Source organism: Motacilla alba, chromosome 4, assembly GCF_015832195.1.
Source record: "Motacilla alba alba isolate MOTALB_02 chromosome 4, Motacilla_alba_V1.0_pri, whole genome shotgun sequence".
NCBI classification, from domain to species: Eukaryota; Metazoa; Chordata; class Aves; order Passeriformes; family Motacillidae; genus Motacilla; species Motacilla alba.
Window position 1 is genome coordinate 23,460,532 of NC_052019.1, and position 12,516 is coordinate 23,473,047.

The 12,516-nt window shown below is 38.5% G+C and overlaps 1 protein-coding gene across 7 annotated transcripts in view; it reads left to right on the forward strand.

The window, feature by feature from the left end:
- The window catches only part of LIMCH1 (LIM and calponin homology domains 1), a 174,474-nt gene that overhangs the window by 125,769 nt on the left and 36,189 nt on the right, over positions 1-12,516 (forward strand). For all 7 annotated transcript variants that reach the window (XM_038136554.1, XM_038136553.1, XM_038136555.1 and 4 more), the window contains 6 exons: positions 498-731; positions 1,681-1,926; positions 3,122-3,157; positions 7,732-7,858; positions 10,651-10,805; positions 10,995-11,394. In XM_038136554.1, coding sequence (XP_037992482.1) covers positions 498-731; positions 1,681-1,926; positions 3,122-3,157; positions 7,732-7,858; positions 10,651-10,805; positions 10,995-11,394 — 1,198 coding nt within the window. The remainder of the gene's footprint in view (positions 1-497; positions 732-1,680; positions 1,927-3,121; positions 3,158-7,731; positions 7,859-10,650; positions 10,806-10,994; positions 11,395-12,516) is intronic.

Below are 12,516 nucleotides of genomic sequence, written 5' to 3' on the forward strand. Positions count from 1 at the left end.
CAGTCAGCAATGTTGTCCCATTCTTCACATGGGCTTTAAAGATGTGTTTTACTCAATCATCATGGCATGTGTTTTGTTTTGTAAAATTACTTACAAGAATGTATCCTATGAATATAAACCAGCCTGTTTTCTTTCATAATATTTAAGTACTTCAGTTGTTAATTGCTGTTCAGCATGAAAATAGTCATTCATCTTTTGGGGAGATTTCTTTTGCAAACCATAGCACTTTGTCTAGATTATTATGCCAGCTTCCAAGTAAATAAGTCATTGCATAGATTTGTATGCAATTCCCAACTTCTAACAAATCACCTACATAAGTGTGAGGTTCAACGTAATTTCCTCTTACTCCGTGTGCTGTGGCTAAAGATGCCTGGTTTGTGTAGTTGTCCATCATTCTCAACTTTGTTTTGAGTAACAGTACCTCACATTGCCTGAGCATCCACCTGCTGTACAAGTGAGCATTATCATAGAACAGTGTCACTTGTCTCTCTGAGCAGTACTGTCACACAAGAAGAGAGCCAAGAACAGCTTGAAATCCCTCAGCTGCAGAGTGATGGAACAGAAAACAAAATAAAATTTCCAGACCCTCAAAGAGATGACATGTTAGCCAGAAGAACTGGAGCTTTTCTTAAACAGCCTGGGCCCAGTGTTAAGCAGTTCCTTCCCATGCCATTTTCAAAGCAGCAGAATAAGCAGGGCACAGCTACAGAACTTGAGAAGAAAACCACGAGGTAAGAAAGTTATGTTTTTCTCCATCCCTTTTAGCTAGACCTGTGGGCTATTTGTCAAGATCTCTTTATCAGGAAGATTTGCTAGTGGCCCAGTAGTGGTTATTTTCATGCTTGTCCTCAGTTCTCTGCTAATTCTTTCTGCTCAGTAGAAGGAAGTTGAAGGTATCTGGCCCTTTTAGAAAGCTCATGTGGAGACTCAGACCAGAGCTCTACCAGATGCAAAATTCTAACAACGTGTGGAAACAGATCTGTGTAGCAATTACATTTGTAGAGGTGTCCATTAAATATGAGGTAATCATTACAAATGTATCCAGCTAGAAAAGGAGATGCTGGATGTAGTAGGTTAGGTAATTGTCTATAGCTTAACTAGTGCCAGTGACTTCCTAAGAGGAAACCTAGAGATCCTGAGATTCTTCCTGAGAATGCTCAATGTCTTTCTAAGCACTTTTGTTCAGATGTTTGAGGCTGTGTGAGTGTTGAAGCTCATGATGAATGAATGATAACAGAGTTGTCATTTGATGGTTGAGCCACATGCAAGCAAGAGTGGAAAGGTTCTTACTCATCAGGCTCTTCAGAGTACTTGAGGAGAAGGATATGCATGCACCTGTACAGACATGGATGAAATACTAGCTCTCATCTCAGCCAGGAGAAAACAAACCTGTCATCTAGCATAGAATTCAACAGTGGCTTGGTGTTGAAAAGACTTAATACTTTAATTTTCAATGATGTTCTGGACAGTTTATTTTCTGACTTAAAAGAATGGTACAAGCATTTGACTCTTAAAATTATGGGTTTTGCTCCTGCCTCGCTTAGCTTGTCCTGTGTCAGCTATTTGGGTTTGTAGGGGCTGGTTGTTTGTAACTTATAATTATGCTTTTCATTATGTATGTGTGATTTTTGAAATTTTGCTTAATACATCCCTTTACACGACTGCCTTTGGCTCACTCAGGCCTGAAAAATGTCCTCAAGTCTACACTAATAGCTCTGGAAAACCTGCAATAGAACCACCACAAGAACAGCAGCAAGGGCAGGAGGACAGTCTCCCACCTACAGGACAAGATGAGATTATTAGGACTGCCCAAGTGGCTGAAGATGGCAACAATGAAGTCCACCTTGGTCAAGCATCTAAGCTTCAGGAGGTCCCTGAGGAAAACAAAATGGAAATACTTTCATCCAAGGATGAGCATCTGCAAACGTGAGCTTTCTGGTGTGAATCACGCAGCTTGCAAACCCCTGTGTGCACACTTCAGAGTTTAGATTGTGCATTGCCAAGTGTGTTTTCAGTCCAGACCACAACACTGTATGTCAGTAATACACATTTTAGAAATGAGAACAATAGTTGTGTAATGCATTTTATTTTGATTTTTAAAAAATATTTAATTGAAAGCTAATTGAAGGGAATGATTGATTACCGTATATATGTTGAATTGCAAGAAAAGTTTATGTAGAGGAGATGCTAAAATGGACTCTGCTTATTGAGAGATGCTTATTCTGTTTCTCCCATGATTAATGTTGTAGTATTGACTTTTGCACATGATGCTCTTTTACGCTAAATCCCATATATATATATATATATATATATATATATATGTATATGTGGTTTGCATAGCTCTAAAGAAGACTACAATTGTAGTGAATGCTGCTGGTTTGTGTATTACTGGTAACTTTTTTCAGCTATCGTCCCCACCCTGAGGAAAGAAAACCAAAACCAACTAACAAAAAAAACAGCCAAAAAGCAAGCAAACCAATAAAAACCTCCAAGCCAACCAACCAGTCAACCAGCCAACCAACCAACCAACCAACCAACCAAAAATAAAAACCAAAAAACTCCCGCCCAAACAAAAACAACAAAACAAATGAACAAAAGATAAATAAAAACAACTAGAAACAAAATAAACAAACAAGACCACCAAAGAAATCTCCAAACACAAAACCAAGACCCACAAAAGGAAAAAGGAAATCCTGTGACTCACCTTCTGGCTATAGTATTTGTCTCTTTCATGCTTCAGTAATAGTGGTACTAAGCACTGCTGTGGAATGTAACTGTTACATTTTGTCTCAATTAATTACATATATGGCACAATGTAAATGCTAAGACGTTGTCTATTTTCAATAACTACTTTCTACACACATTTTAGGTATACTTCAGCAGATTTTATAATGTGGGGTGTAAGTATGTGTTTAAGGAGGGATGGGTGGTGTTCTCATGTAGTTTGACCTCAGGATGATCAGGTAAGTCTTGTTTGATATATACATTATCCCTGAACAGTATGGTTCTATTTTGGTCAGCTTTACTAGTAGAAGTGACGGTTGTACAAATTATACAGGTCCAGTTGCAATTACTACTTAATGTATTCATCCACAATCTAATTCTATATTTGGTCTTGTAGATTCGGCCCCAGAACTGCTGTGTCTGATGACGCAGAGTAAGTTGTCTTGTGTTCACAAGATTCTGTTTTAAACAACTTACACTGCATGCTTTCCCATCTTTCTACTAATTTAAAATGCAGTTGATGCATCATTATTATTTTGCAGTGTTTTGGCAAATAAATTTTTCAGACAGCACTGAAAAATGGAATGCGATATGGCTTACATTGCAGTTAAAAGTAATTTCTATATAAAAGTCCTTAAAAACTAAGCGTAATACTAATGTCCAGCTGTTGCTTAAAGTACTGTTCCTTCTTTTTTTCTTTTATTTTGTCTTGGATTTCTTCTGAGTTTCCATTGCCTCTAATCAGCTACAGGTAAAGAGAGCTGGGTTGAATATGGGTGTTGAAGAAAAAAATGAAGTAGGAGGAAGAACAGGAAGAAATAAAGAAAGCCCAAAGCAAAATAATATCATTGTGATCTTCAGAATAATTACCAGGAAGATACATCTTTAGCTGAGCCTTTATTCTCTTTTTAAAATTATATTCAATCCCTTCCAAGTTGAGTTGAATTTAATAATGTGCTAAATTTCAATTTTTAAGCTCTTCACCTCAATGCATCACTTTTCATAGAATGAGTAGAACTGACATTTATTGCATTCAAAAATTTTAATTGTTCAAGTATGCATACAAACTTTACTACAGAATAGTATGCAATGTCATTTGGAAAGCTCTTCGGAAGTATTAGCTATTTAGAAGAATAATAGTTGGGAACTACACACAATAATGTCCTTAATGTCCTTCTGTTCACAGAAATGCACATGACCTTGTCTGTTTCACAGATTAAATCCAAAAATATAAACATTATGGAGAGTTGTGGGGGTTTTATAATGAGTATACACAGAGACTCATATGCAATTTTTCACCCTTTCCTCTAATGATAAAGCTTAGAATCATGGTCTGAGTGTTCTTTACAAGTTCTTTAATATCTTTATGCTGAGCAAAGCCTCTGTTCTCTGACTACAGAGTAATTGTGATCATTTTCAAGCAGCAGGAATCTGTCAAATGAAGGGGTGAGATAAAAAGAGCAGTATAACATAGAAGTGTTATACTTAACAATGGGGACATTCCAGCTATTTCAGAAAGCCTGCTTATATGATTGATTTTTCATTTGTGTATGTCTGTATTAAGTGCAATCATGAGAGGAGGTACATGGAGATGCCTTCAAAGAGGCGTTCCAATGGTCTTGGTGGTGTAATGTGAGAGTAGCAACGATCAATAAATGATATTGCTTATTCCATACTGATTCTTATTTTGTTTTAGAAGGCAAAACAATATTTAAACCTCATTGTCATCTTTCCAGATGTGCTACAGTTTACAGAGCAACTATTTTCCTCTATTGTCTTTTTAAGGTTTTATAAAAGTAAGACTGCGTTTTGCCTTCTGAAGACAAAGTACTTATGAAGACTCTAATAAAACTTGGCTCTCAAGTAGGAAAAATAAATTGAGCTGACATTTAAAATACTTTTTAAATGTTTGTCAAGTCCCCATTGAAAACTGTAACTTGAATTCAGTCTTAGACTGGATGCTCTTTATTCCAGCAGCAAAACTGAGGACTCTTTTATTAGACTGGCAAAGTTCCCTTTGCTAGTTAGAGGAAAACTAGATATTGTCATCAGCCCTGGTCTGTCTCAGTGTCCAGAAAAGGCAATACTTAGTGTGCTGCTGCTGAACAGACCCATTACTGTCTCTTGAAGAGAGAGAATTCGGGTGGTACCATGATAGTCCAATGTGAGTTTAGGCTCACAGTGAGCTGAGATTTTTGAGTATTTCTTTATTAGTCTGATTTTGAGCCAGTCTGTCCCTTTTTATGTTTTGTTGGAGTTTCTTCAGTCTTAGTATAACTGTAAAATGGTAATGCAGCCACATAATAAATGCCTTACGTAAGGATTGCTAACACAGTGTCATAAGAAGGTTTTTTACCTTATCTCTCACTTTTAAATTAATTAATCTAAATGTTTAAGTCCTTCAGATTTTTTTTTAATTCAAAATTTATTTAGACCTGTTTAAAAAAATAAATTGTTGCATGATATCTCTCACAGGAACAACTGTGATTTGTGATAATAAAGCAGTGTGGCCTGAATCCCAGCATCCCAAATACACTGTTGGTCTGCGCAGTGCTTTCTCTCAGATCGTTGTTAGAATGGCAGGTCTGGTACTCTGGTCAGCAAAAAGGCCTTTTGCTTTGCTTCAGGACAGAGTTTGTATACAATCTCTGGAGCTGTGCTAATGGCAGAAAGTTAATGAACTTGAATTTGGTCCAGTTACATATTCCCTGTCTGCTTGTGTGCTATGTGCCTGCTGGCCCAACATGTGGTTCAAGGGAGGAGTAAATCTAGTTCTGTTCATGGAGGTGTTAGTGATTGTCTGGAGCCATTTGTAGATTGTACAAGACAGAAATAGGATGAAATTATGTGGGACTCAGAGTGAAGAGTGTCCTTGGATAGAAGCTCAGAGTTTTGGCCTCTTTGATTCTTTTCTAAGGATGAACTTGTCAGACAGAGAATTTGATTTAGACCTTTCAGTTGACCTTGTCCATGTACTCAGGAAAGGAGGTTTTTCTCTTTAGTGATTACTGTGTGTTGGTCAGAGTGGATCACAGCGCTTTGAGGTGGGACTCCTTCAGACTGCTGTTTTGGGAAGATAGTGTTGTGGAATAACATGTTGCTGCAGAGTTGAAGTTTGAACCCACCCAGTTGCTTATCCATGGCAATGAAGGCCCAGCAGCAGCAGGTGACTGCTGGAGTAGGAGGTGCATCTGGGTTTATAGTATATAGCTTGACTCCTGGCCAAGGCTAAAACTTTTCCAGAGAACCTTTTTTACTGCATTGTTAATAGTTATAAAAGCTGTTGCTGTCTTTGTGCACCCTGTGAGACCTGTGTGAATTTAGGGAGCATACATTAGACTTGCATTAGGAAATCCAGGTATTCCTGCTAGAAAAGCAAAATTCTTCCATCCCAAATGGCAGAGAGTGTGTACTCATGCACTCTACTAGGACCAGTAGCCACCATTTCAGATCTTACGTTTTCTCCTACTGCATGTGAATGAAAAATTGTTTGACATGAGGAAAGAGTACAAGAGAAGAGCTGCAGAAACAGTTTGACTCAGTAGGCACAAAGTATCAAATACTGAACACTAAAGGCTTTCTTAGTGTGAGTTTCGAAAGCTGTTAAACTGGAATAAACCCTATAAGAGTGACTTCATTGCAAGTTATCTATCTCCCAACCTACCTCACCAGTCTGCCAAATATGACTAATATTTAAGTTTTAAAAAGCAACACTTGCCATCTCTTTAGGTTTTGTTATTTAGGAGTATTCCAATCCAATCCTAGACAATGCAACTGTTAAACTACCCACAGAAAAACCCAAATTAGTGTAACCCTTATCACTCTGTCTAAGGGGTGAAGCACAGTAATATGTTAACTTCACTGTTCACGCTTAAAGGCAATAGGATGTTTTTTCTGTCCTTCATTTCTGAGTAAATACATACGTAGCAGGATGGAATCTGTGCATGTCCTTTTCCACACACTGTCCAGACCTTTCAAGTGTTTTCTTGAGAGTGGCATTTCTGTCTTTGCTTGCCTGAATACAAATGCTGGCTCATAAATATATGCACAGCTTTCTGTGAGTATTCACTTTGAATACTGTGGACACAGTCGCCCACAATTTCATCTTCATTGGGTGCTTCTCCTGCTAGTTGGCTCATTGGCTCACATGAAGCTGCAGGTGATCATTTGAGGACTGCTGTGAAATCACTTCATGTGGAACTGCATGGCTTTCTTTTAAGTTTTTTTTGCTTTGAATGGCACAACTGAGGTCATGTTTTACTAATAATAGGTAGTAGAGGTGGAGTAGTAAGCATGTTATCTTTATGTGAAAATCTTTATATAATATAAAAATAAGTATAACGTCAAACCATAACCTTTTTTTTCCTTTAACTCTCCAAAGGTCAGAGACATAAATAGAAAAAAACTTTTTTTTTGTCCTGGACGTCATCTTTTCCTTGCTAGGTTAGCTGTATTAATAAGTTGTTGCTGGTAGCATTGGATTTCTTCAAGGCGGAGAGGGGAGGAAAGGGCAGAGAAGAAAAAACCATGCAGTTTGAACTGAGTGTACTTTTCTGAGCTTGTAGCAATAGCATTTAGCTGGCCATGCTGCCCCTGATGTACTTCTCAAGCCTTCTTTTACCCTGAAATGGAAAATTCTGTCTGTGGTGTTAATCAAAGTGATCTTGAAAACCCATTGGGCACAAATCTTCAGAAAGTAAAATGTTCTGAATGATTTTAGTAAGAGCTATTGATGGAAGTGTAAAGTTAGTCGTGCTTCTTAGTGAGATATAAAGCTGTGGTTGACTAACAGAATGGGAAGCTGAGGAGTGTAATGCCTGAAGTACTGTGTAGGAGCTATAGGGATGCTAACAAGCCTGACTTGAGGACTGCTGCTTTTGAGAGCTTTGTAACAGAGCAGGTGTCTGATTCTGCTGTAGCACCCTCATGTGGCTTCAGCTCTTACAAGCTGAAGGAATATGAGCCTCTAAATAAGACTGGGCCTGTTGTCATTTTCCCCTTGTTTAGGAGTGTGAGTATGTTTGACATGAGATGTGAAGAAGAAGCTGTGGCTCAGCCGCATAGCAAGGCTCGCCATGAGAAGCTGCAGAACATACACAACCAGCTGAAAGAGGACGAGACCAGATGGCAAGATGTGAGTATACAACATTGTCTACAATGCTGGCAGGCACTGAGGCCAGCCAGCTAGGCAAAACTGGGACAACCTGCGACATCTGTACTTGCTGTCAAGTGCTTAAAATAATAAGGAGAGGGGTGTTTTTCCTCAGTGGATTGTTGCTAAAACCATAGAAGTTCATAATTTGTTGTAAATGAAAGAATACAAGATCTTCCAGTCCCTCTGCCTGCTCACCAGGTATTTTGCTTTATAAAAAAATATAAAGGAACTGTGATTAGGTTAAAAAATGGAAGAACAACTTTGAACTGCTGACTTCTCTAAATTTTCTAATTAGTCAATGTCTAAAGTGACAAAATACAAGACTAAATAGGACAGGGAATAAATAGGTTGGCCTTTTCTTTAATAAATTTGCATAGATACAGAAAACGTTAATGTTTTCCATCTTGTCCAAGCAAACAAATACGACTTCATGTTAGCTACACCCTGCTTGATTTACAAGGCTTTTCCAAACCCTCTTTCCTTGATGTGTTTTGTTAAGCTGTTCAAGCATTTGGCATTGTCTGCAGTGAATTAGCAAGGACAGAAAAAAATGATCTGCAGGTAAGTTAGTATAAGGAGTTTTAGTTTCAATTCTGTTCATTCCTAAAGATTGATTTTAAATAAGGAATTTGGGATATTTTTTAATTAAAAAAAAAAAAAAAAAACAAACCCAAAACACAATAAAACACATCACTTCAAGTATGGTAGTTTCTCATTACAAGGAAAACTTCTGTGAAACACCTCAGAGAGGTTTTTGGTAGAAAATTTTAGGAAAAGTTAAAAATAATTGTATATACAGCTAAGAAGTGACTTTTTATAGTAGAACAATGAATGACTTCAGCTGAAAGGTTTTTATGTGTGGGAAGCCATCATTTCCCAGCAGAGATAAGAATAAATCCAAAGGCATTCAAGAAGTTTGAGAACTCTGCTGTTGAATTGAAAATCCTCTGAGCTAAAGTTCTTACATTTTCCAGGCCCTCAGCCCCTTCTACCATGAACTAAAAGTTCTGAAGACATACTGAAAATGCCTTTATTAGAATGTCCTTGGTATTCTGAGGGCTTTATGAAGACATATGTCATGCTCTGATATTTTAGATGCCCATGCTATGAATTTGCCAACAATTAACAGTTTCATGGGTTTTTAAAATTATTGTTATTCTAAAGCATCAGAACTGGAAAAGATAAATATGTCTGGTTTTTAATTATGAGAAGAGAAGGAGGGTTTATGTTACAAAATTTGCTAATGAAAAACTAATTTCCAAACAATAGACAACAGTGGAAGTAGCTGAATAAAGAAATGCTTTGGTACTTCAATGAGAATAATTATTAACTGAAGAAAATGGTAGGCCTATGTTTCATGAAGGGGATTATAGACTGATATATGTAGGTCATGTGAAGAAGTACTTTAATGAACATTCCCTTAAGTATAACATCAATAATTCGTGGTTTTAAGCTAAATTAAAAGTGACAATATTTTTTCCTGGTTTTAATAAAATAAGTTATGCTTGCAATACCTTCTGCTGTTTACCAATAAAAATGCAATTAAAATATTTTGGAAACCATGTAATTAATGAAATAACCTTTGAATTGAGTGTTATGAATAACTGGGTTTTATTAAAACCAAAAATTGGTAGAATACATAAAATATAATCTGTATACAAATCTCCTGATGTGGAAAAGCTAATGACAAATGTTCCTTTCCAGTTTCCTAGGAAGTTACTTTTCTTTGCAGAAGTTCTGCCGTGCTTACTTTTTACATGTAAAATTTTGTTCCTTTGCTAGTTGGTTGAAAAGAACTTTTATGGTTTAGAAAACTTCCTTTACTGTAATACTTGTTCTGTGAAAAAGATCTTGCTTCTGTATCCTCCAGGATTTATGAATTCATAAAGGATGCAAGACCTCACAGGGGCCATAACGGGCACCTCCTGTGACTCTCTGGTTTAGTGTCAGGCTAGTTTTTCACAAAAGGCAGAGAACCAGATTCAGACAAGCTTCAGCACAATTTGAGGCAGGCAGATTCCAAAAAGACTGAGATTGTTACTTCAACAAGGACATCTCTATATAGCTGCATACAAACCATAGGCTTTTTACTCCGTCATCTCTCACACCAGCCAGGTATGAGCCACATCACTCTCTAATTTCTCTTGCTCACATCTGGATCCAAAATAGTGCAGGGTGGCCCTGATAAAAAATTTAAATTTGGATACTGCACTGGATTTTTCTATCAAAAAAACTCAACATCATGGGTCAACCATATTTGTATATAGCTGTCTGAAAGCATGGACTCAGAGAGCTTATGGAACTACAAGCTCTCTGAGGCCGACAGTGCAGCTGTAGCTCATGGTGAAACAATATCCATTCTTCCAATGAACCCCTGCTTCCCATATGTCTAATTATTAAAATTCTTCACCAAACACAATTTTTTTACTTAATCTTCCTGGGGAATTGGATTTTGTTCCTAGTGTTGGCCTAAGTGAAAATAAGTGTCCTGAGTGGTCCTTTTAGGCCAAATTTCCTGCCAAAAGCAAAGTAAGCAGTGAAGCTATGAAATCTTTAATGTATCCTGCTGTCAGCAGAAAATTCAGGCAACATATTCGTTTATGGCATGGTTTCCTCTTGTCATTGAAATAAACAATGCTGCCTGCAGGTGATGGGAGCCTAGTCCACAGGCAGGAACAAGTATTGCAACTAGCTGGTTGGGTTCATTGTTGCCTGTGGCCGCTTTTTAGTTATTTGCAGCTCTGCATTCAGGTGCCTTCCTTCTCTCACAGGACCTGGCTCGGTGGAAGAGTCGTCGAAGGAGCGCTTCACAGGATTTGATTAAAAAGGAAGCTGAGAGAAAGAAAATGGAGAGGTTATTGGCTGGAGACGGAACGAATGAGCGCAGGAAAAGCATCAAAACCTACAGAGAAATCGTGGAGGAGAAGTACGTTGTTTTACTGGAGTGTAGTGGCATGTCTGAAAATCCTGTGTGCTCCATAGCTGATAGGTAACTGTGGGCAGCCATGCCTGCAGGCCTGAGTGAGGGAGAGGGGAGGATGTCGGTGGAGCAGAGGAAATGGCTGTGATTTCCAATGTTAATGTGATGGTTTCTCTTGTGTTGTCTTCCTTGCAGAGAGAGAAGGGAGCGGGAGCTTCATGAGGCATACAAGAATGCAAAGACACAGGAGGAGGCTGAGAGTATCCTCCAGCAGTACACTGAAAGATTCACTATCAGTGAAGCTGTCCTTGAGCGTTTGCAGATGCCAAAAATTCTAGAAAGAAGCCATTCAGTGGAACCAAATTCCCCACTGAAAGACCCAAATCCTCTGAGATATTTAAGGCAACAGTCACTTCCTGCTCCAAAATTCACTGCCACAATTGAAGCGACCATTGTTCCCACCACTGAACTCGAGCCCAGCAGTTCAACAGGACGCACATCTCCCAGCAAAAGTGTCTCCAAGGCTGTGCCTATGCTGACACCCAAGCCTTATTCACAACCCAAAAATACACAGGAAGTTTTAAAGAACTTTAAGGTAGGATACATCACATGCCTCAAAGTCAACTAGGAGACAAAGAGATCTTGATTGAGTCTTCTGAACATATAAATGTTTAATGCAATTACGCAGAAAATGGTGGCAGCATTCTGATATTATAAAATTCAGCTTCATGCTCTGTGCTGCTTCCAGTTTAGTGGTTTCTTCATGTTTACCAGTCTTCTTAGAATCTTGACCTCTTCAGACTGAAATATTTGCACTGGTCATTTTAAGTCAGGCTAAATTTGTTTGGGGAAAGGGGGAATTTAAGAAAAAAGTAAGGTGTTTCCTCAGAAAGTTTTTAGAAAAGAGTATGTGGTCATGCTTTTTGTTTTTGAACAAAATAGAAGGTGCAGAGAGTGTAGAGGCCCTGATTTTTCAAGCAAGACCTGAACTGACTTTTGTGTCAGCGGTCTGATTTTTGGCGTACCCAAAAAAGTACCCCAGAGTCCTTCAGAGCCAAGTGCCAGCTTGCCCAAAGATATGCTCTGTCTTAAACATGCTTCTCACCAAGGATGAGTGGGGAAATCAGCTTCACAGGCATAAAGAGAGGATTTAGGTTGTGCATGGAGGTTCAGTGAAGCAGGTTGGTTCTGGGGTAGCAGAGTAACTGGAGAATGATGGTGAGAGAGCGAGAGTGACTCCATTGGATCTCAAGAACCATACAAAGACTATGGGAGTAAAAGTAAGAGAACTTAGATAAAAGCAGGGCTGCTGGGAATAAGTCAGCTATGATTTGTGGGAGAAGAATAGGAAACAATATTCTGAAACCAGAATATGAAAACTAAGGAGTGTATCTTTTGACTGGGTGGTTGTGGAGAATGAGCGTAAGATACTGACCCAATGATGGAAAAAGCAAAGAACTGGGATGTATTAAAAAGGACAGACCAGAATAAGTCAAATTTGAAAACATCTGCTGTTCACAGTGCCTGTACCAAAACTGGAGCTTACCCAAGTCTCATAGTAGTCATGTTGTGAACAGCGTGAAGCCTACTGGCATGGGTGCCCCCAGTCTCTAGAGTTTGGGTTCCCTTCTGTCTGCCATTGCTCATACGTTGCAAGTGGCATTCAGGGGTCCCTGAAGCCCTGCTGATACCCCAGTAGCACTGCTACCATGTATAT